We start from the raw sequence: 23,941 nt of genomic DNA, 5'->3' as shown, positions 1-23,941 counted from the left end.
CGAAAAGATTTTTTAAAACAAAATGCCATGCTAAGACTGATGAGAATATAAAGTGTTAAGTATAAGATAATACACGTAATTTACCTCCAATTTTGTTTGAGGGTCAGTGTCTAAATTTTTACCCTATCAAGTTGACAATACCTGCTATATAAAATGATGTTTCATTGTTTGGTAGCAGATTTGTAAATCGTTCAGACTTACACTACTGACTACTCTCATAAATGCTATTTGAGTGGTTTATAAGTGAAATTAAAGTCTTAAATTTCATTCAAGTCATCTAGAAATCTGTTTTCTTGTAGTTTATGAGGTCTTTCTACATGAGGATGTTGTATTTAAAAACACATTGAAAGTACAGGTGTTTGAAAACTTCCCAGGTGGACCTATTTATTAAAAAAATTGTCTATGAAATCTGGTTCGGAAGCTGTGAAGAGGAGATAATAGTGATGCCTAAGTAATAGGTATTTATAGAAAGTGATGTATTTAGGAAGCAGAGATACAGACATGCAGGCCTGTATGTAAGTGCTGCTTTCTAAGGGATGAGGTCAAAATGTATGGACACCAAGGGGGGAAAGGGAGGGTGGGATGAACTGGGAGATTGGGATTGACCTATGTACACTACTACATATAAAATAGATAATTAATGAGAACCTACTGTATGGCACAGGGAACTCTACTCACTGCTCTGTGGTGACTTAAATGGGAAGGAAATACAAAAAGGAGGGGATATATGTATAATATAGCTGGTTCACTTTGCTGTACAGCAGAAACTAACACAACATTGTAAAGCAACTATACGCCAATAAAAATTAAAAAAAAAAAGAAAAACAAACAAACAACAAAAAGAAAAAATGACTTCAGTACAAGAAGGTATGACCAGAAAGAACGAATCATATACTCCAGAAGAGGCATCAGACAGTATTAAATCCTCGAGTTGGGCGGTATCTTGAGTGTCAGTCACGTTGTCTGCCTCCTTTCCTTGCATTTTATACTTCAGACAGGGCAGGAAGACACAGGAGAACCAGATCTGTTTCAATGCTCTTGAAAAGGAGGCGACATAACCACAGTCTGTTTCATTTCAAGCCTTTACTCTCACTGTCAGGAAATACTAGGGCTGGGAACCATGGAGAATGGCAGGAACAGAGAGGGTGTCATATCGCAAACTCTGAATGCAGGACCAGACAAAACTTAGAAGAATCATCCAGCTTTATGCTGAGCTAAATGTTTTCAAACTTAAATACAGCCTCCTTCACTGGCCATCATCCAAATCTGAAAATTTCCATTTTGCAGAGAGAGTTGGAGGGAAATATGATTGGGACTCCAGGATGAAGTAATGTTTAGGTCACAACTCTTGTCATGAATTAGGTTCTTTCCAATAGTCTAATTAAATTACCAATAGTATTTCTTCCGTATATAAATGACACCAGAATTCCACAACGCTACCTCTGTGTCGATATGGTAAGATGGAATGTTTTAGAAATAAGGTTTTACTTAAAGAAATAAAAATAATTTCACTTGTTTCTATCAGAATTATGAATTTGAAAGAAATAAATCAGGTTTTACGTTGGTTTTTTTTTCTAAATCATGAAATTATGCTTCTGTGAAAAAAAAAGTATAACATTGTTTTATGCATATCATACATGTACATACACACATATTTTAAAATTTAAAGTTCCTATTTTCAAAAAACTTCCGTCTGTGTAGATCTGTAACATTTATTTTTTAAGATTCTGCAACAGACTAGTTTCTTTGAAGTAAAATAACACCATTTAAGTATGTAATTAAATTGGCAAATGTCTCATACAAAATTTCAAACCCCCATTGCACCTAGCACAGATTTCTGACTTGATCCTTTTGAAGTTTTTTGTTTGTTTGTTTGTTTCATTTTGTCTTTGTCTTTTTCTTTCTTGTTAGTTCTGAGCTTATTAGGTCTGGAAAAGGAAGGCTTGACAGAAGTTAGAATTCAGGCATAATAAGTCAGAGAATCTTTCCATATTTGATCATTCAATCAGGTATAATAAAAAGAGAAGTCCTAAAATCTGCACTTATACTGGTGTGGGGAGAAGGACATGGGACCTGGGCATGAAATGAAAAAGCCAGCACATGGGGATGAATTACAGAACTACAGAAAGAAGCAGGGCTAGAACTTGTTATGAAAGAAGATGGCAGGGATGGAATAGGCCCTGGAAAGGCAAAGTGAACTTTGTTCTACTCTATCACTTTATTTTCTTAAAAAAGGTGCAGCAGTTCAGTTCTTGGGCTTATCGGACTTGAAGAAGTATACGGCTCAGTTGTTTATCTTCCTATTTCTCTTCCTGCCATTGTCAGCTGAATCCAAGTCAGCCAAGAATGAATTTTGTCATGTGTATCCCTAATCCACATAGGCCCAGGAATTCACTCTCATTTGAAAGCTGTTGGTAACCCAATCTTGAGTACTTTTTATGAGATGTATCTTTGCATTATGAGTGTTAAGGGCAAATCTTTCTTAACAAAGCTGTCTTCAGTTTAAGGGTTGGCAAGGAAGATTATAATTGATAGGGGCAAGCTATTGAGGGAAATTCAATTATTTTCAAAGACAAAGTAAGGGATCAACTTAGAGAATAACCAACTTTGTAAGAAAAGAGTAAAAATCACGTTGATAGAATGGATGAAGAAAGGTTTAAAATGGCTAAAATTTTACACAGATATTTTGAAAGGAAAGAAAGAAAGAAGAGATTATGATGAGGGGGAAGCAAAGGGCATGAATGGAGGAAAATTTCACGTGCAGGCTGGGATGTTATGAAGAAGAGGAGCCAGTAAGGAACTACAAACAATGTGCCTTTGGATCTCTTCTGATTATCTCAGCTATAAGTGTAGACAAGCATATTTATGTATGTAGCTCATAGGCATGACTACTACTCAGAATTTATTAGATGGCTGTTAGAATGATTCTGTCTAAGCAGTACCTTTAAAAAAGGAATAATTCAATTATAAGCATTTTTCTAATCTTTATCTTTTTTCTTATCTCTACTATAGGATTTCTCTATTTTTCCTTTTTCCACTTCTCAACCCTCCTCCCCTCATAGTTTCTTAGGGTCCAGCATGCACTGTTGATTGGTTGGCCAAAGTCAATAGAAAAATGTGGTTTAAGAACCAGAGGTAAGGCATTGCATTGGAAACCTGACATTATTTCTTTAAACTGAACTGGTGTGCTTTGTATGTATTTCAAGATCCCAGAATGAACCATGCAAAAGCGTTTCACATCTCATGGTCTAGTGAATCTGTTTGCTTTAGTTGAACTGATCTAATGCCATATGGGTGAGGATTGGGTGACTCTGACTTTAAAGAGGACAAAGAACTAAGGGATGAACAGGATGTTCAGATAAATGGCTTCGGTGAACCTAGAAATATCATTTAACATCTGTTCTCTCCCTGCCTCTGGTGTTTTCTTGATTTTATAAGTAATGAATACTAATCATAAAAAAAATGGAAAATTTGTAAATGTAAATAAGGAAATAAAATTACAAATAGCATGTTTTAGATAACATTTGTTAGGATATTTATATATCAATATTATATAACATATACTTTAAGCACATATGTTCACATGCATGTATACATATATACACGAGAGAGAGAAGTAAGCAGGCAAAAACCCAAAAGGACATTTGTAAAATGTTAGACGTTTCAAACTGCAGAAAAGTAAGAAGTCTCCTTGCTTCTCTCTTTCTCATTTTCCCCAAATGTAATTCCTGTAAGGAGTTTCTTACAGTGAAAAAAAAATGGTTATTCATACTGGCACCTTGTCTCAATGCCTCTGTTCTCACCCTCTCTCTCATCTCTAGCTGTGGCCTCTGTTTTTATTTTATATTCATCTTTATCCTTATTGCTTTGTCTCTATTTTTAACACAAAATATATCAATTATATGTACTATTTACTACTATAACAGTTTTCTGTACTTTGCTGGTTAAAAAAATGTTTATCAATTTTGTAGATCTTTCCATATTAGCCTGTGCAGATCTGACTTGTTCTTCTTAAGGGCTGGGCAATATTCCATTTATGGAGATAGTGATTCTTTCTTGTACGTGTATCTTGGCAAACTTTTGCAAATATATGTGAGAGATAAATTCCTAGTAGTGGAATTACTGGGTGAAAGATTCATATGCCTTTAATAATGTTGATAGATACTTTCAAATTGTATAAAATTTTTTATAAAAATTTTCATTCCAGCAACAGGTATGACACTGCTTATACTTTCCATTCATCAGAAATTATTTTGTAAGCTAGGATGGGGATCCAGATTAATTTTTCCAGTCAGCCAGTTACCCCGGCACTACTTACTGATAAATCTTTTTTTCACTTCTTGATTAATCCTTCTTTCTTTCTCCGATTTAAAATGTTATTTTCATTATAAAATCACTTCTCTTATATTTGGTCCTATTTCTCATCCTCATGCCCAGCACTGATCTACTTATTTTCTATAACCAATCTGTTTTAATTATTTAACTTCAGAATATATTTTACTTCCTTTTCAGTGTTTTTTGTTTTCATATATTTATTTTTGATAAGCATTTAATATCCTCTCAAGTTTCAAGAATTCCTTTTTGTATTTTTATTGTGATTGCATTGAATCTTTAAGTTTATTTAGGAAGAAATGGCATTTTGTTGTTGTGGTTGTTTTGGTTTTTTGTTTTTGTTTTTTTTCGGCTGTGCCGTGCCTTCTGGGATCTTAGTTCCCTGACCAGGAATTGAACCTGGGTTCTCAGCAGTGAAAGCACAGAGTCCTAACCACTGGACCACCAGGGAATTCCCGACATTTTTGTAATATTGATATTTTTACCTCCAAGATGGCATGTTTTACCACTTAATTAAATCTTTTAAAATATCTTTTTTTGTAGAGTTTTACTGTGTTCTTCATGTAGGTTCTAAACATCCTATTAAATTTATACCTAGATATTTTACCTTTTAGGTACTATGATGAATGGAACTTCCATTTAAATTTTGAACTTATATTGCCTGTATTTTACAAATTTGTGGAATTTTTATCTCATTGGATTATTTTTTCCTAAAATTTTTGGTTGGTTCTTGAGATTTCTAGATATACAATCACATCATATGAAGATAATGTAGGAGGATTTATGTTTGAAAAGCCGAGATCGTAGAGTTCGTGTTTGTGTAACCCTAGTTATAGGTGTAGATTTTATGGCTGGAAGAGATCTTAACAGTCTTCTCTTCCAACCCCATCTGTTCAGACTGTTCTCAGAACATTTAGGCTCAATTTTCCTTACAAAAGCTATGGGTATTTGAATAGGGGAGCGAACTCTTCTTTCTAAGTATATACGTCAAAGTTCTCTTCTCTGTTGGCATCACAGCATCCACAGAGAAACTAACCCTCACGTTTGTAGTAATAATCATTGTAAACAGTAGTAAAACCAATAGCCAACATTTGTTACTTTCTGTATGGCTGACGCCCTGCTCAGTGTTTTGCATGGTTTGTTTCATTTAATTCTCACTGTAACCTCGAGTTGCTGCTATGAATCCTCCGCTCTACAGATGAAGAAACTGGAACAAGGAACCTGCTGAAGGCACATAGCCGGCGGGTGATGGAGCCGGCTGCTCAGCCAGAGTCTGACTGCATCACCGCATTGTATTGCTACACAGGGTCACCCCTCCGTAGCAGCATAACCCATTCCCTAATCCCATTGCCTTTGTCTCTTGTATCTTGTAGTGTTATCAGACTCCCCCTGGACCAACACCTCCGGATCTTGCAAGGGCAGATGCTTTGAACTTCAAGAGGTCGGACCCCCTGATTGTCGGTGTGACAACCTGTGTAAGAGCTACAGCAGTTGCTGCCATGACTTTGATGAGCTTTGTTTGAAGACAGGTGTGTAACTTTTGAGTCTTCTCTAGCCTTGATTAGATGGCTTAAGACCCCCTGCTGCTGTACACCCTGCCATTGCCATTCTGCTTTGGCCAAACCAAACCGTGAGTTTTAGTTTTGTTTCTTGAATGATTATCAGTTTTATTATGAGCACACCCTATGTGACTGTTGTGTCCACATAACGCCCACCCAAAGATGGTTCTTTGCAGCTGCAGTCATTATTTGCTAGTTTTGGAAGTATTTGTGGCCAGCCTTTTTTTTTTTTCATCTTTATCATTTCTGTCTCTTGCTGTCAATTCCCTCATTCACTGCTAGGATACCTGGGCTGAAATTGTGCACATTCTTTAAGTGTTGGGGTTTTTTTTTTGTTTTTGTTTCAACTTTAATTTTTTTGTTTGCCTGCCCAGTTTCTAACGTTTGTTTTATTTCATCTTATAGTCTACTACTATACTACTTTGATGTCATTCCCTGTTCTCAGTGCAAGTAGAAAATTGTTATGGAATTCTACTTGGGGTCGCATGCTCAAGGCAGCTCTCAGATCTTCCTCTACAGGTTCTTGACCTTTCTTTACATTTCTTCCCTATTGGAAGAGTCAGTAGAATATACAGGCCTCTGAGTGAATATACATGAGTTGAGAAGAAGCACTTTGGAGACTCCTGCCATTCTACCTGCTCTGTTTCCAAAGCCTAACACTTTAGATGGGACTTTTGAGATACCTTGTAGGCTATCCATCATGCCTCTGGGCAACATCACGTTCAAACTTTCTGGGAAAGGTGATGAGCAACCCTGCTCTTAACACCATTAGATGCAAAGATTCTACAGCTCTCTTGATAAATTATTACCTGTTTTCAGACGTTTATGCTTAGATGATTCTTTCAAAAATCTGACTTATATTATCATTAACATTAGTCTGATTTTTCTAATGACATCATTAGAAACAGAGACATTACTCTCCTTTACTAAAGAAATAGCTGCTTATTTATATGAAAACCTATGTCATCCCCCTTACTAGTTCTGATTTGTTTGTTTTCCACCCCAGATAAGAAGAATTTTATTAGGCTGTTTTTTTGCATAATACATTTTCCAAACATTTGGCCATTTTTTTTGTTACTTTCCTTTGGAACTTCCCCCAGCTTCCTTAGTTGTGGGTTTGTAAACTTAAATGCTGAGAACCTTGTAACCTGAATATATGGATGGAACAGATGTTCCAGGAGAGATTTTGGCTCTAAAGTGTTATTTCAAACCAGCGGTCTGTATTTGCTTGGCACTGAGGAACTAACTAATGTTGTATGTTTCCTCTCTACCTTGAGTATCTTGTCCCTGACACGTCATCTCAGCCCTCCGGATTCCTGATCTTAGAGCTCCTTGCAAAGTTTAATGGATCTCCTGACTTTAGCTTAGCTCTCTCTGAATGTAGCTCATGCCTTTCTTCCCAAGTTTAATAAATATAGGCTATAATAACACTTTAAAGTAGTTCGTTTCCCTGTGGAAATGAACAAGGCCAAATGTGGAAGAATAAAACATAAAATAATAACAAAAGGTTGAAGGAGCAAACAGAAATCTCTGAGATTCTACTATGCTGACACAGCACTCTCTAGAGATAAGCACAATCAATGTTTCAGTGTAAACTCTGAGATTGGGTGTGTGTTTAGAATGTGTGTACACATTTATACCTGTGTGTATTTATGCCTGTGTGAGGTGTATCTGTATTTATGTACCTTTATACACATCCCCCTTTCGAATGCCTGCATTGTATTCCATTGAACAGATGCGGCCTACTTAATTGAGTAACTGATCAGCATTTATGTTTCGGTAATTTTTGCTATTATGAACAATGTATCAATGAATATTTTTCATGCATATTCATATTTTTGCCTATTTTCCTTGAGATAAATTCTGAGGAATGGGATTTGGGGATCAAAGAGTATATGCATTTTTAAAATTTAAATATATATTACAGAATTACACTTCTCAAAGTTGATATTTCTCTCAAAGGGCACAAGAGCTTTTCAGCACTCCCTTTTCAGCATGTTCTCATTTTTAAAAATATTTTTCTGATAGGTAACTTTCTTGTTATCCAATAAAGTTCAATGTTTTTTATGTTTATTCCCATATTTGCTTTCAAAATTATACAGCTGACTGAATCATACCTTACTTGTAGTTCACTGAATTTTTAAAAATTTCATTCTTATACAAAGTTAGTAATTTCTCAATAAACCTAGCTTGTTAATAGTGATGCTCTTTTGTAAGCAAAGGGATTTTCTTATGGAACTAGGGGAGGAATAAACTAGGAGAGGAATACTGGTTGATAGAGTTATCTTTGAATTGAGGAAAAAAGACTCACATGACCTCTATCAGTCAAAGTAACCTTGGAAAATTGCTAACCATTGGGAATAGCATACCCTGGCAAAAGAATTCCAAGCATTTATTCTGCTTGGGAAGAGAAGGCAGTGGAAATAGGGGATATTAAAAAAAATCAGAGAATGGAATCAGGGTGCAAAGGTAATTCTAAAAGAATGGAAATTAGACAGTAGTTGCGTTGTTTTCTAGTATGGCACCTATTATCTCCTTATCCATTTATTCACATAGCAGTAGTATCTCTAGGTAGAATATTATTAAGGAGCAGCACTTCTTTCTCTTTTTTTTTTTTTAATTTTATTTAATTTATTTTTTATACAGCAGGTTCTTATTAGTTATCTATTTTATACATATTAGTGTATATATGTCAATCAGCACTGCTTTCTAAAATCATTGCTTTCCACTTATGACATGTTTTAAGAGGTGAAGACCTGAAGTGTCCTTTAGCTCAGAGAAGCGTTTCTTAACCATTCTACGTCAAGTAGACCGGGCCCACCCCTGTCACTCACTATCCATGCCATCCTGTTATTTCCTTCACAGCACTTAGCACAAGCTGAAATGATCTCATTGACTAGTTTACTTGCTTATGGTCTGTCTTTCCCAATTGGAATGTAAGCTCCATGAAGACAGGACCTTGTCTTCCTTGTTCTTCACTACCTCCCCAGCACCTAGAACATGGAAAATATAGTAGATGTATTTATTGAATAAATGAATTAACTATGAAGTTTCTCAATACAGCAACCCCAAATTTAAAGAGTCGTATTTTATTTTCATGGTAATTCTCAGTTAGATGTAATAAGTGTTCATGGACTACCTGGCATGTGCCAGGCAGATAGACTCAGGTACTGGAGATATAGCGGTGAGAGGAGAGATGTGATTTTCCTTCCATGGAGCTTACAGTCTAGCAGATGAAGAGTCACACAAAAAGTACAGCACACTCTTTAAAATAAAAATATTACTTTTCTGAAGATATTTTCTTGGTAGAGTTGAGTGTGAGCTCCCAATCAAGTATGCTCAGATAGAAATCTGTAACCTAGCAACTGACCTCCTTGAAAATAGGGACTCTGACCTCTGATTGTGGGTTGGGCCACAGTTTGGTCAACGCCTAGAACTGTGAATGTTTTTAGTATACCTTTATACTCTTCATATCTGTTTAGGACTTTAACCCCCAAGTGAATCTTATAGCAGGTAGAGGCCATTTAGTTGCACTATTATTGTTTTTTAAACTTTTTATTTTATATTGGAGTATAGTTGATTTACAATATTGTGTTGGTTTCAGGTGTACAGCAAAGTGATTCAACTATACATATACATGTATCTATTCTTTTTCAAATTCTTTTCCCATTTAGGTTGTCACATAATTTGAGCAGAGTTCCCTGTGCTGTACAGTAGGTCCTTGTTGCACTATCATTTGTATTTAAATCAAGCTGATTAAAGTTTAAATAAAGCTACTTGGGAAAATAAAAGAGTCCAGCTATAGCAACTATGCCTACAATGGTAGGTATCTCTATCACAAACCTTACACACTACACATTGTATTGGGTCTTTTAGGACAGTTGGCAAATGGTTAAGGGTTTCATTTTTCCAAAGGAGCCCAGTGGCATTTGGCTTTGTACCCTGATTTGAAAAATTAAAAATCCATCCTATTTGTAAGTCCTCCAAATATCATCTAGGCCTCAGGCCAACTCTAATTTCACAAGCAGATTAAATGATGTGGGATTTTAGCTCTTTTTCTTGGCAAACGTTGTAAGCAATTGTGGCCTCTTTTATTTGGTTTGTGTGAAGCAGTGAGTGTTCTGTTGTGCCGATTTCAGCTGGCGGCTGGGAGTGTACTAAGGACAGATGCGGAGAAGTAAGAAATGAAGACAATGCTTGTCACTGCTCAGAGGACTGCTTGGCCAGGGGAGACTGCTGTACTAATTACCAAGTGGTTTGCAAAGGTACATGTTTCCTTGGGTTGGCTTGATCTTTAAAAGAATAAAAACTGGAGATGTTCGAAGAGACCTTGGATATTGTGGATATATCACCTTGGATATGGGCTTGGGAGGCAGGAATGAGTTGTCCTTCCTAATTTCTCATGCTTCTTTCTTAGTTTTGCTTCTCTGCATTTCACTGACCTGAAATAACAAGGAAATAACCCCAAGTTCTATAATTAGATACAGCCAGAATAATGAGGAGATTTCTAAAAGAGTTCCTGTCTTGGTCCTAGGTCAGGTTTCCTAGAAGCAGAACCTGAGACAGGAATTCTGTGTATGGAATTTATTGGAAGAGTGCTCTGCAAGAAAACCATATAAGGGAGCAGGGGATGTGGGAGAGGGGAAAGCAAGCAAGGATGTGGCGTCAGGGGAAGTCTCACCTTGGTCTGCTCTACTGCGGGCTCTGGAAAGTAAATCCCAGAGTTCTTACCTTTGAGTCAAGGGGCATGGCTTTTGTACTCACTAGCTGTAAGTTGTAAGCCGAAGCACCAGCAGCAGCATGGGAATGGGGGTACTAGCTGCTAAAGGGGATGGGACACCAATAGCTCCTGCTATACCCCAAAGCCATACATGCATGTGTGCTGACTTTGTGGGGCTGATTGTCAAATATGATGGTTTTATTCCAATAATAAATACTACTCAATGGACTGCCGAACATATAAAAATATGCAGTTTCTGTCTTTAAGGATTTTTAAGTCACCATGGCACCCACTTCTAAAGTTAATGGAAGGATCCAAGGATCTTTGTGTAAAGTTTGCAAGTCATTTTTTAGTGTCTGAATTAAGTCCTCTTCCTAGCTGTGACATGGAACATTTAAATAGAGTTTCTGTTAAAATATTTTGGGGGAAAAGAAAATCAGTTCTGAAATATGCATAGTGTTTGTTTATGGCAAGACATACTGCTTGAATGCTGAGTTTGAAAATTTTTCCTACCCAGATGATTATTGGAACTGTTGATAAAGCGTAAAACTCATGGAGAATTTATTTCCTTTTCCCTTTTATTTCCCTAGTAAATGTACCAATAAGCCACAAAGGCTATTAGAAGAGAAAATAAAGTCCTAAGTATCACTGGTCGTTGAATCATGAAACGCTGGCTTTTGCTGGTTTAAAATTCTAGTTGCAGTACTTTTGTAGGGCCCATATGTACGCCTGGGTTATTACACGTGTGGTAAAACTTCCCTATTTTAAGGAGCATGGTACTTACACAATTGTCAGTAGTTAGATTCTTATTGACCAGGGAGATATCCAGTGCTCTTTACATGGGAGCCATTTCTCCAAAGTCTTGGTCACAAATGTTACTTATGTTCAAGGAGAACTTAAAGCAAATGCTTTTTGATAATTTTCATTTTCTCCAAAGTAAGCTTCATTTTGTATCTAAGCTCTTTTCTGTTCTCTATTCTTGATGGGAGTAACTCAAGAAAGACATAGGTTTATGCTTTCAGATCTTAGTGGAAGATAAAAGTGAAAGATAGCATTGGTTTTTATTCCTAAGTGCAAAGGCTGTGCACAGATCCATTGACAAATAACCCCTCTATTGCAATATTCCACCTATCATCTCTGAGTAGTCTAAATCTTTTTCCCCAACTAAAGGGAAGTTGTGCCATGTTTTCTATGGCTATGAGATGTTTGGTGGCCTAGGAAAAAATATTCTGTCTAAGGACCAAACAGTTTATTTCTGGAGGGAAACAAACATCGAATTTTGTTCACTGACGCCACTGGTGTTTTTATCTACAAACCATTTAGACTCGGAAGGCTCAAATAAACACCACTTGGGGTTATTAAATCTAGACTTTCCCATCATGTATGGGTGTAGTTTAGTAAGCCAAAACAGACACTAGGCTTTATTTCAGAAGTTCTTTTTATATGGCGTCCCATAAACAATGAGTATCAAACAGGACACAGGTCCTGCAATTATACACTTCAAGGCTCTGGATGGTATTTATAATTAGATTCATCAAAAAGTCTACCCATTTTTCCTTACAGGAGAGTCACATTGGGTAGATGATGACTGTGAGGAAATAAAGGCCCCAGAATGTCCTGCAGGGTGAGTGCATTTTATGAATATTATACAGTTTTATATATTTATTGATAAAATATCACAGGCTATGGATGGGTAAATGGTTAAAAACAATGTAAAACTGAAATCCTCTTATATAGGCAAACTTATGGGTACTTCTGAGTAATTTACCAGTTGAATGCTGGAATGTACATCTTGAAGTAGGGAATTAAAAAAATTTTTTTTCTCCTATCACCTGCACATATCAGAGACTGAATATCCTCTGTATCTCACCTTAGCTGAAGATTTTACGAAGTATATGTAAGTAATACTGAAGAAGAAAAGAAACATTTCTGGCAGTGATTTGGTTTTTTTTCCTGTGTTTTTTCCTGAAGTGCTGCTTCTGCTTTTTTTTTTTTTTGGTGACGGTAGTGGTGGTGGGGTGGCTGAAGGGAGGACTACAGAATGTCTCGAAAATATTATCCAAGATGGTAACTCCTACCAGATGCTACAGAAACTTGACAAACCACTACAGCCCTGCTTTGCTGGGATACAGCCAAACTTGAGTGACACCCCACAGCTCAAGTGGGACCAGCATAAGGCACTTATTACGCCTTCCAGGAAACTGTTGCAAATTCATGGACCCTTAAAATGCCTGGCAGAAAATAAAATGTTCTACAAATGTGTTTTCATGAATGTATTTGATCGAGTGTCTTTTTGTTTTAGGCAGCACAGCCTGGGACACAAAATCCAAGAATTTAAATATTTTTATTTTTGTCTCCTTTTTAACTTTCATGAGCTACTTGAACTTCTTTGGACTTTTAGAATGGGATGGCAATAGTTTCTGAATGTTTAAAATGTGTTCAGTTATTTTGGAGGTGAAAGCAGTCTATGTGGTAGAAGCGTTAAATTATAATAGTTATGATAATAATGAACTCATATAGTATTGTTCTAAGTTCTTTATATGTGACTCTATTTTAAATGAGTCATTTAAAATATGCCTCATTTGGGACTTCCCTGGTGGTCCAGTGGTTAAGATTCTATGCCCCCAATGCAGGGGGCCCAGGTTCGATCCCTGGTCAGGGAACTAGATCCCGCATGCTGCAACTAAAGATTCCGCATGCTGCAACTAAAAAGATCCCGCATGCCGCAACTAAAAAGATCCCGCATGCCGCAATGAAGATCCAGCGCAGCCAAATAAATAAATAAATATTTTTAAAAATGCCTCATCATAAATGTAGCTTCAAATAAATTCAAGCCCGTGCTTGCTGAATTATCTTCAAACTATTAGAAACAGTTTTGCACGTAGTTTAGCGTTCTCAAGTCTGATCGAACAACTGTATCTTTAGAATATAACAAAAGGCCTATTTCATCAGTCCTGCCCTAGTTAGGTGGATAGTCTAGTTCTTTATTGATTGATTTTTAGATCTTCAACAATTTTAATTATTTTTGAAATTATTTTGTAATTAAACCTAAAATAATTTTTGTATAAGTATTTAGTTCTAGTGACAGGAATACTACTGCTATTAATTTCATCTCCCTTCCTTCCTTCCTTCCTTCCTTCCTTTTTTCTTGTAGTTGATAAATATTTATTGAAGCCCTACTATGGGTCCACAAAATAAAAAGATGAATAAGACACAAACTGTGCTTTGAAACAAGTGAAGAAGGTAAACATGTTAATATAGCAATATAATATAGTATAATGTATATATGAATGATAAAAGAGGTATTAATTAATATCTTAAAGGGATTCAGAAGCATGACACCTAATACTATGAAAGAGGAAATCTTGAGCTGAATTTTAAAGAATGGATAGGAGTTTTTCAGGTAGCAAATGGGAGAATCAATATTCCAGGCAAATATAGCAGCTTTTTACATTGTGAAAAACTTTGTTTGCAGTGCAAGAGGCAGCAGTGGAGAAAGTACATTAGGGGAAATCTGGAGTCCAGGCCCTTCCCTGGTCATTTAACTCTGCACTTAAGTTGCCACAAATGTTATGTGGCTAGAAGCCCAGGCTTGTACAGATATCCTCCCTTGAAGTTTCATCTTGGAAACCCTCGGTTCCAATTATTGAGAATGGCTAGGCATAAAGCAAACCTGTGACAATAATTTTTCTAAAGCTTAATGTGTTACTGTTTAAGGTTTGTTCGCCCTCCATTAATCATCTTCTCTGTGGATGGTTTCCGTGCATCGTACATGAAGAAAGGCAGCAAGGTCATGCCTAACATTGAAAAACTAAGTAAGTCATTTTCATACTGTGTTCTTATCTGTAATCCATGATCTGCCCAGTAACCACTTAGCTGTCGGTTATGAGATGTATGGACCCATGACTTCACTATTTGAAATTCAAAAGTGAAGGTAGCGCATGTCTGTGATCATTTATAGAATGGATTTGCATGCATGAGGTGATCCCTGATTGTTCTCTTGCTCTAATACCTGAATTCTGTTTCCAGGGTCTTGTGGCACTCACTCTCCCTACATGAGGCCCGTGTACCCGACAAAAACTTTCCCTAACTTATACACTCTGGCCACTGTAAGTATTTTTTCAAGTGGTGTAGATTCAAAGCGCTGATTTCATCCTGAAATGACTTAAAGAGAGATTTAAAAAACATGTTCCTTAGTGTTGAAAGAAAATCTTTCTATTTTTCATCTTACCTGTATCAGTTGTTCATAGTAAATGCCTTTTACAACTTTGTGGATGACTGAACTTCATTGCAACTTTAAAACCTTTTTTTTTCAGCTGCAGTTCTGTCTGCATACATACATTCAACCTCTCAAATACCACAGGAGCTAGTCTTTATTTTCTGAATTTTCAAATGAAAAATGTTGACTTCAGAGCTGCTATGTTTAAATTTTCAGACACTCCCAATTCTACCTTGCTTTCTTCTTTAAAAAATATCATTTATTTATTTATTTTTGGTTTGGAGTAGAAATAGAACCTAGGAAAAAGGAATAGTGTATTTAGAAACTTTGGAGGCACATAAGTAAATTTCATTCTAAAGGATAATTTATTGTAATAAAAATTATTGTCATCTTATTAAATGCAACAGTTAAAAAAAAAATCCCAATATTAAATTTCTTATAATCATGTCAAGTTTCACGGATGGCTTATAATTAGTCCATAGATAATATTTCTGTTTGCTAAGACAGACACGTATAAAGGTTATATATGTCTTATATAAAATTGGAATTTAAATATTGTTATAAAACCTTCTATGATAAGAAAATTTATGATAGAACTATTATGTGTGGATTATTTTGACAATAAATTTGCTTTTCCACAAAGGGGCTATATCCAGAATCACATGGAATTGTTGGCAATTCAATGTATGATCCTGTATTTGATGCCACTTTCCATCTTCGAGGGCGAGAGAAATTTAATCATAGGTGGTGGGGAGGTCAACCGGTGAGTTTTGCATTTTTTTGTGTGTCTGTGCCTTGAAACATTTCACCCACCCCCAAATTTGTTACCTGTTGAAAAGATGCATTTCATTTCCTCATACTTGGTAATGTTTCTGTCTTTTGATATTGTATATATATGTGTGTGTATGTGTGTACATAATATATGTGTATATATATGTGCATATAATATGTATGTGCATGTGTATTATGTATATATATTTATATATGTGTGCGTATACATATGTGCATATACAATGTATATATACTGATATACATATGTTTATGTGTCTCTGTTTATACATGTGTGTATGTGAGGTTATGATGATAAAAGTGTGCGATGATAAGGATCTTCATTAGGGTGACAGTGGTAGAAATGGTGACATAGGGGTGACTTCCAGAAATATTTTGAAGAAGGAATACTCAGATCTTATTGATTTACTAGATTTGTGGGCACAATGAAAAAGAAGTGAATGACATGACTGCCACAAAATTTTAGCCCAAGCGCCATATGATCAGGAACAGGGAAACTTGCTGGGAAAAAAAAAATCTCAATGAAACCCACAGTAAATTTATGAATTCTTCTGTTTAATTCATTTTTTTTTAAATCTTGGAAGTTACATATAAGTGGAATCCACCTTGGTTCTGGACCAGCAAATTGATAGATACTTTGAAAGAAGTCATCCTATTTACTTCAGATCAAATGGCTGGGCAGAAAGTAAAAAGGGATGTAGGTGGCTTTCTGCACAATATTTTTCCTGTGACTGTGTGTATGTGTACGGTCAGGCAGCTTGCTTTGGTCAGAGGTGAGCAAAGCAGCAACATAAATCCACAGCTTAGTTCAATGTGCAGAATTGAACTAGGTGCGTGCGACCCTGGGTAGAAGGATCCGAATCCCCATAGGAACACATCCCAGTACACACAGTCAATCAGAAACACGTAGAAGAAGGATGGCAAATGGTTCCATCTCATGTCTACTCTGACTGGGGGCCACGGCTCCCTGGAACACTGGTGGGAAGGAGGGCTGGGAGGCTTTTGTGCAATCTGCCGTGGCATGAAGAGTGGGCAGTCTGCAAATGTCCACGTACCTACCATCCCCAAATGATCTCCTTCCTGGAAATGTTTGCTTCAGTCTATGGGCTAAATAGAGAATATAAAGTATGAAAAAAATGGTATCGCTCTTTGAGAAAAGGTCATCTGTGATAAAAATATTCATATTGCATAATCAGTATGCATGGTTAAATATGGGCTTTTCATTAAAAAAAAGTTGGAAGTCTTGTATATCTGTAGAAGTGTTTCCTTCTAGCAGAGGTTCTGATTCTGCTGTCTTTATTCAGGCTAGACTCCCAGAAGTCTATGATGTCCTACGTTGTAAGCAAAGTGAAACTTGTTTACAGTGTGGATTTCCCAAAGTTTATGATAGAGGAACATTTTAGGTGTAAATAAAATAATTGAAATTTGGGTTCTGTCAAGAGCTGTTGCTAGTTGGTCTTTTATATTAATTTTGTCATGGAAGCAAACTTGCTTGAAGAACCGCAAAGGATATAAATAGTAATTTTATCAAATTGGATCACCTTCCACTGGGTGTGGCTATTAGGCTTCCTCTGGGTTGGCATGACTCAGAAGATGAGTCCACATATTCATTAACTTCTGCAGAAACAGAGCGGACGGAAAGCTGTGAACCTGCTCAATGAAGTAAAGTCTGTTTTAACTCTGTTTGCCTGTTTCCTCACTAACTCTCTAAGTCGACACATTTCACTAAGTTTAGTAGTTCCCTAGTGCTGACGGAGATTTGCAGTGAAACTGATTTGTGTTTCTGTCTATCTTCTTGAACGAGATGCCACCATAAGAAATCCAAGGAACACAGTAGATATCATTTAAAAACATGTTTTATAGAAACTTGGCACATAGGAAGAATATATGGGCAGGAACTATAAGAAACTACAGTATGAGTATAAGAAATTATAAGTGCTATAAGAAAAGATGAGCCTTAATAAATACTCCTTAAGCATTTATACCATCCTCTCAGAGGCTTGTATATTTCACAGTGAAAAAATAATTGGAGTAGAGAAAATATTTATAAAAATCTTAAACAGGTAATTAAGTCAAACTCAACTTATTTTTTACTGAGTGATTAAACCATGAAAGACGTTTGGCTAAATAATATATGAGTCAGATTAAACGGTGAATAAGAACCACTCTTATTCTAGTTTGAAATTTTATCTATGACACGAGGCATTTGTAGTGTCCATTCAATTTGAATCGCACCATTCGACTTCCAAAAATAATTTCTATAATTTAATTTTATTTTTAACACCCTGATATAGCCACTTTAGCAAACTTGAGTCTGCTTTTAATTTGTTAATCTTCAGAATGCACTATTAAAAGTTGTCATTCACTGTACGACCCTACATTTCTCCTACATATTATAAGAGGATTCCTTTTTATGTTGTTGTTTTGAAACTATTTACTTTTTTCTCATTACAAAAGTATGTTCCATACTCTTAACAGAGTGCCATAAGTGTGTTTGTTTCTTTGAAAAATCTCTCCATTCTAATCCTGCAATTTCTAATACTAAGATAACTCAGTGGGGAAATTGCCTGTTCCGTTCAAAGCTGGACTCAGAGAGGTGGAGAGTGAATGAGACTCCACAGGGCCCACTACGTGTGGCGAGCTGAGAGATGAATCCAGCACCCTTCCATGGTGCAAGTCCTCTGAAGCCACAGTTTCTGGAGGAAGGAGGATTCTTTTTAAAAGTTAAAAAAAAAATTTTAATTGAATGAAATATTCTTTAAACTCTATAGTGCTTTACAATTTTCAGAAGTTTCACACACATGATATCAGATAATCCCATAATAACCCCCCTTTTTCCCCCTACCTATCGCCCCCTCCCCCTTCTCTCTCCTCACTGGTAACCACTAGTTTGTTCTTTATATCTGTGAGTCAGCTTCTTTTTTGTTTTATTTACTAGTTTGTTGCATTCCTATTACTTCTCAAGTTGCTGGGCCTATGGTGGTTTTCGACCAGTATTGGTGATGCAATGAGTTGGTCCTGAGACCATCCTTGTGAATTACTGTAGTGTAAGAACACAAGAAAGATGGCAGGTTCAAGAAAGAGACAGCAAAGAGAAGAAGAATGACATTAGAGTAGGAGTGAACTTCCAGGCCAAAGGGATTGGCTTGATGGAAAATGTTAGTCTTTGCTTACCGCTTTGTCTAACAGGTGACTTTCTTTTTTTTTTTCCAGGAAAATTTTACCTTTTCTTTATTCTGTTTCTTTTCCATATACTGCAATAAATCTATATTTTTCTCATTTTACTGCATCATAATGTACTTAGGATAGACTCTACTCTCCTGGTCCCTTTGCTGCCAGGCTCATTTCTCTTTCAAATTTCACTTTAAGCATCCTTTTCTAAGTAGATTTCACTAAGCTCCCTCAGCCCTTGCTAAGCTCAGGGACCCTCTTTTGGGTTTTCTTGTTATTTCTATCATAATTGTGACCATATCATTTGAAATTATTCACATAATCTGCTTTAGTCTATGAGCCCCATGAGGGTAGAGACTTGATTTATTTATCTCTTTATTCTCAGGACCTAACCCACAGCCTAACACATTTAGGTGTCCATTTATTATGTTTTGGATTGAACTGTTCTACAGCCCCATCTGAGGCGTGTTTGCCTGTACTTCTTCCTGTATTTCATCACTCACCTTCTTCTGGCCCTAATCACCTGGAAAGAACCACACTAGTCCACAGTCTATTCTGCTGCATCCCCGAACCCTCACAGCTTTAATTTGTTCCTACTCTTGAATCTCAGTGATTGATTTACTCCTGTTGATACTAGGGCCCCGCCCATTCCTCTGGTCTCCCAGGATTCTATTTCTTCTACCTCTGTGCTTTAGAATGCAAAGGAATAATTTCCCTGCAAAGAACTGCTAGGAAGACTACAATAGTAGTTCATGGTTTTCAAAAATGTTTTTTTGCTTGTTTTCCTTTTTAAAACATCTCCCCTTCTCCCACAGCTGCATATTCTCCTGAATTTGAGGAAGTGTTGGATTTTGCATTTAAATGCTCCTGGTCCCAGTGGGAGTTTTCTTTTCTTTTTTTTATTCCTGATAACATATCAAGAAGGTACAATATTATTTCCATTTGTCCCCTTTTCAAAATGTAGCATCTAGGACACAAATGTTGAAAACTCTGCCTCTAGATAAAGGAAAGCAATGGAAGAGATACTGGGATGAAAGGTGGGAAAGCCAGACTCAGTGTCTTCTTAGCTAATTTTTTTTAGCTGTGTTGTTTGGCCCATCTCTGAGGAAATATAGATTACATTCAAATTCAGAATGGGAAATGGGAAATTATAATTCCTATTTCTCTGAATTAACAAGAAACTAGTTTTATGATTTCTGTTTTACGATTCTCCCTCCCCTGTCCCTCCTCCACTTTATAGACCAAGAGGCTCCTTTTCATTTATCTTCCTTTGGACCAACATTTTACTGCATTTTTTTCTCTGTAATTACTAGATATAACTTTAGAGTTCTGAAATATAATATATATGTATAACTTGCAAAGGAACTTTTATAGCTGCTCATGATCTGATTTAACTTAAGAAACTTTCTTCATGCTTCAGTCTCATACCATTTGCCAAACCTTTGACCGACCAGCTTCACTACTGCTAGGGTCCTTCCCTTTGAGATTTTAAAATGTTTTTTTAATTCCAAGTATTCTCTCTTATTTGTTCATTCTTTGCACTTTTCTGACCATGCTCCCAATTTTCTTTTAGAAAATGAGGCCAACACGACTTGTACCAAGAAGCAGGGAGGAATTTTTTGCTTCTTTTCTGGAAGAAATAAAGAAAGAAATAAAAAATTTTTACCTTTAGTTTGTCTTCATAGTTCACATTGCTTTTTACAACTGCTTAATTTTTTTTTTTTTTTCTGATTACCAAGATGTTAATTGTCACTACAAAATTTTTGGGAAGTACAGACAAGTACAAAGAACCAATGATTCTGATTTTGCCACTGGGATAATTTTAGCACCCTCACATCTGTCGTCTCTCCTAGTGCTCTTTCCTTATACCATTGCAAAGACTCCTTTGGTGATCTTTCCCCCTGAGGGTTAGTAAGCTAAAAGTTACTTATAGGGCTTCCTGTTGCTCTGATAATGCCAACATCAGCGTGTATTCCGCAATATAACTTTTGAAAATGTAGGGTCATCATTTGACAAAACTGTATTTAAAAAATTTCCATTAGAAAACCGCAGATTGATTTTACATTTCATATCTGCCAAATATTGCCTAATACAGCTTCCTTGGAAATGTCATGGCACCACATTTTCTAGGAAGTTGTTTGGCTGTGCATGCACCAAGGTTGTGTCTCTGAAGCTAAAATAAGTATGCAAATAGATCACTTAATATAAGAAACTGATCTCTCTGGGATCTGAGGCGGTTTTGAGGCACGTGCAGGGTGTCCAGGACTCAGTTTGAGTTCACCTTCTTGCTAGAGGAGGCGCTGACACAAGAATGAATGAAACTCCGGGACCCATCTGAGTCCTCCTTGGTGTGAGGATACCCAGAAATGCCAGAGTTCATCTGTAAAGCAGAAGGATACTGTGGACTAAACCCCGGTAGGATGCTCAGAGCAATCTGAGATCCTGATCTCTCTGTCTCTGGTCCATCCCAATGGGACGAGGACTCCACCTTTCCCATGCTAATGACATCCGCTGGCAGCTCAGACGTCCAGGAATCTGGGAGGGTGCTGTATGCTCTCCTGCCCCATCCCTCACTTGCCAGCTGCAGCAGCTGTGATTTTGGAGCTGGGAGTTTCCAGTCCTCCCCAGGGGCCTGGGAATCCTTACAGAATTCTCCCAGGCCAGGCGTTCCAGACCTTTCTGAGGCCATGGCCAAGCTCCTGAATGCCCCACACCTCCAAATTGCCCCTTTCCTCAAAAAACAAAGATTCTAACTGGAGTAAGTAAAACACTATCAAATTCTGGAGACAAAGAAACCAGAAAGGAGGTTGGTTGCAACTCGTAGACCATTTTTGTTTTGGTCTTATAAAAAACCAAGCTACACTTCTTTTTCCTGTTTGCCTCCTAAAGCTAAGGGGTTTCTTCTCACAGACTTCTATTCAATGGGACACTGGCCATTCTAAGTTGTTTTTAGTGTCCTGAAAATAACTGGATTATATTTATTTCCATTAATGCATAATAATTAAGGTGAAAATTGATCTAGTGTTTACCAAATGCTAAAACACTGTTTTTAAGGACTTTACATGTATTAACTCATTAAAGCTCAGAATAATCCTATGCGCTAGGTAATATTATCTATATTTTAAAGGAATGTAGAGACCTTAAATAACTAACTGAAGGATCACACGGCTGGTAAGTGACAGAGGCAAGGCTTAAAATGCAGCTAGCTGGTCGCTGGGCTCAGGTTCTTAACTGCCGTATCTTCTACCTCCCAACAGCATGAGCTGGAAAGAATATACATATATTGGCCATTCCACGGGGCATGGGGGATCTTAGTTCCCCAACCAGGGATCGAACCCATGCCCCTTGCAGTGAAAACGCAGAGTCTTAACCACTGGACCGCCAGGGAAGTCCCTGGAAAGAATATTTTAAAAGCCTTAATGACATGCCTGGTTCACCTAACTTATCCCAGGAGTTTACTCCTAAAATTCCACTTACTAAAAGGCTAAGTAAAAGGTACAAGGAGAAAACCAGAATAAAAAATAGCCCCTTTTCCCCATTTCATTCACCTCATTTAAAACAAAACAAGACAAAGCTAGGTTCTGGGATCCTGGCATCTGTGTGCCAAATTGGGGTTTTCCTCTGTAGGCTTTCAACAGTCAAGGAAACATATGGTCACTCGGGGTCCTTTGATGAGCAGAATTCTGCCATGTAAGTGAAATGTTCAAAACAATGATCAGAAAAGACAGGTACAGAAGAGACTCTTGAGATGAAATAAAAGTTTTTTTTAAAAAAGCCACTATAATCATAGCAGAGCTTGAAAGCTTTTGCAGAGAATGTATTGAATAACATTTATGGAAAGAATAATTCTGACTTCCAGATGTGAAAAAAAAAAAAGGTTGCAAATATTGGGAAATTTATGGTGGGGTATGGTAAAGTATAACATATCTGAGCTAATATATTTTAAAACCTTTTTCTTCTTTGACCCAAACCCAGAATATGTTCTAAGCCTCTTATATTTTCCTCATTAGCTATGGATTACCGCCACCAAGCAAGGGGTGAAAGCTGGGACATTCTTCTGGTCTGTGTAAGTTACCTCTATTTTGTCAATGTAAAATTACAATTATGATTCAATTTAAGAAACATTCATTCAATTTGATTTCACTTCAGTTAAATGTTAACATACTCCAACGTATGAATATTTTCGGATTCAAAATAACCCTCCATTTTTTTTTTAAGAGATCCTCTCTGTCTTTTTCCATCTCCATTCTCTTTTCCTCTTCTCTCTCTCTTTTCCCCCATCTTTTCTTAATAGAATGTAAGGAAGATTTTCTCTCCTACATCTAGTCACCCTTTACATTTTTCTGTCCCTGTTTATAGGTTTTTGGTAACTTGGCACCTAGGGAATATATATTTCTCAGGCTATTTATTGCTGTGATTTGAATGATCATTTTCTATAAATATATTACAACATTCTATATTTATTTTGGTTCACAACTTTAAAAATCGAATATGGTCTCAGACAGCTGATGTAGTGGGCTAGAGACTGGAAACTCCAGACAGGAGACAAGAGGAAGTCTTTGTTTCCACCCCATTTTCCCACTGAGCTCCAGGATTTCCCTAATAAGAAAAAAGGAACTACTTCTCTTCCCCGCAGAGGTGATGGGGGGATTAGTAGTTAATGTTCATAAAATAGCCTTAAGATGAAACTTACCTAATACAAGTGTCAACATGTTGATTATTTTTGAGGCTCCTTAGTAAGAAAAGGAATCTGTTTCAACTTTCATGGGGATTTTGTTCCCACTGAGATGTTCTTTCCATCTTTTTTTTTTTTTTTTAACCACCTAAAGCTGTTTCCATATTTGCCTCTTATGCCGTAACAAAAATCTGACTATTCTGTAATAGTAGTGCGCTGAGAGCAATCACAGGTTCAAATTAATGCAGAATGGTACCATCTATATTCTCCAAATTCAGGAATAAAGGTAGCTTTTTCAGATTTGAAGGGCTAAATTGAAATTGGGTTTGGTGATTTGAAGCTCACACAGAGTATCCCTTAAAAGTCTCCCCCCCTTTTTAAAAAGAGATTTTCTCTGTTGAGAAATAAGTATATGTTAGAAATGACATGTAGATTTACCAATTTAATCTTATGCATTACATTTTTTAACCCTTGGT

At 36.7% G+C, this 23,941-nt stretch overlaps 1 protein-coding gene across 11 annotated transcripts in view; it reads left to right on the top strand.

Annotated features, from left to right (window-relative positions):
* Positions 1–23,941, top strand: part of ENPP2 (ectonucleotide pyrophosphatase/phosphodiesterase 2) — a 105,646-nt gene that overhangs the window by 36,499 nt on the left and 45,206 nt on the right. For all 11 annotated transcript variants that reach the window (XM_082433157.1, XM_082433152.1, XM_082433155.1 and 8 more), the window contains exons 3-9: positions 5,706–5,861; positions 10,031–10,156; positions 12,175–12,235; positions 14,329–14,426; positions 14,641–14,720; positions 15,474–15,593; positions 22,801–22,856. In XM_082433157.1, the coding sequence (XP_082289283.1) occupies positions 5,706–5,861; positions 10,031–10,156; positions 12,175–12,235; positions 14,329–14,426; positions 14,641–14,720; positions 15,474–15,593; positions 22,801–22,856 (697 nt within the window). The remainder of the gene's footprint in view (positions 1–5,705; positions 5,862–10,030; positions 10,157–12,174; positions 12,236–14,328; positions 14,427–14,640; positions 14,721–15,473; positions 15,594–22,800; positions 22,857–23,941) is intronic.

The sequence above is a fragment of the Balaenoptera physalus genome (genome assembly GCF_965194825.1).
Source record: "Balaenoptera physalus genome assembly, chromosome: 17".
NCBI lineage: Eukaryota > Metazoa > Chordata > Mammalia > Artiodactyla > Balaenopteridae > Balaenoptera > Balaenoptera physalus.
Note: the sequence above shows the minus strand (reverse complement) of the source record. Positions and strands in the feature narration are given on the sequence as shown.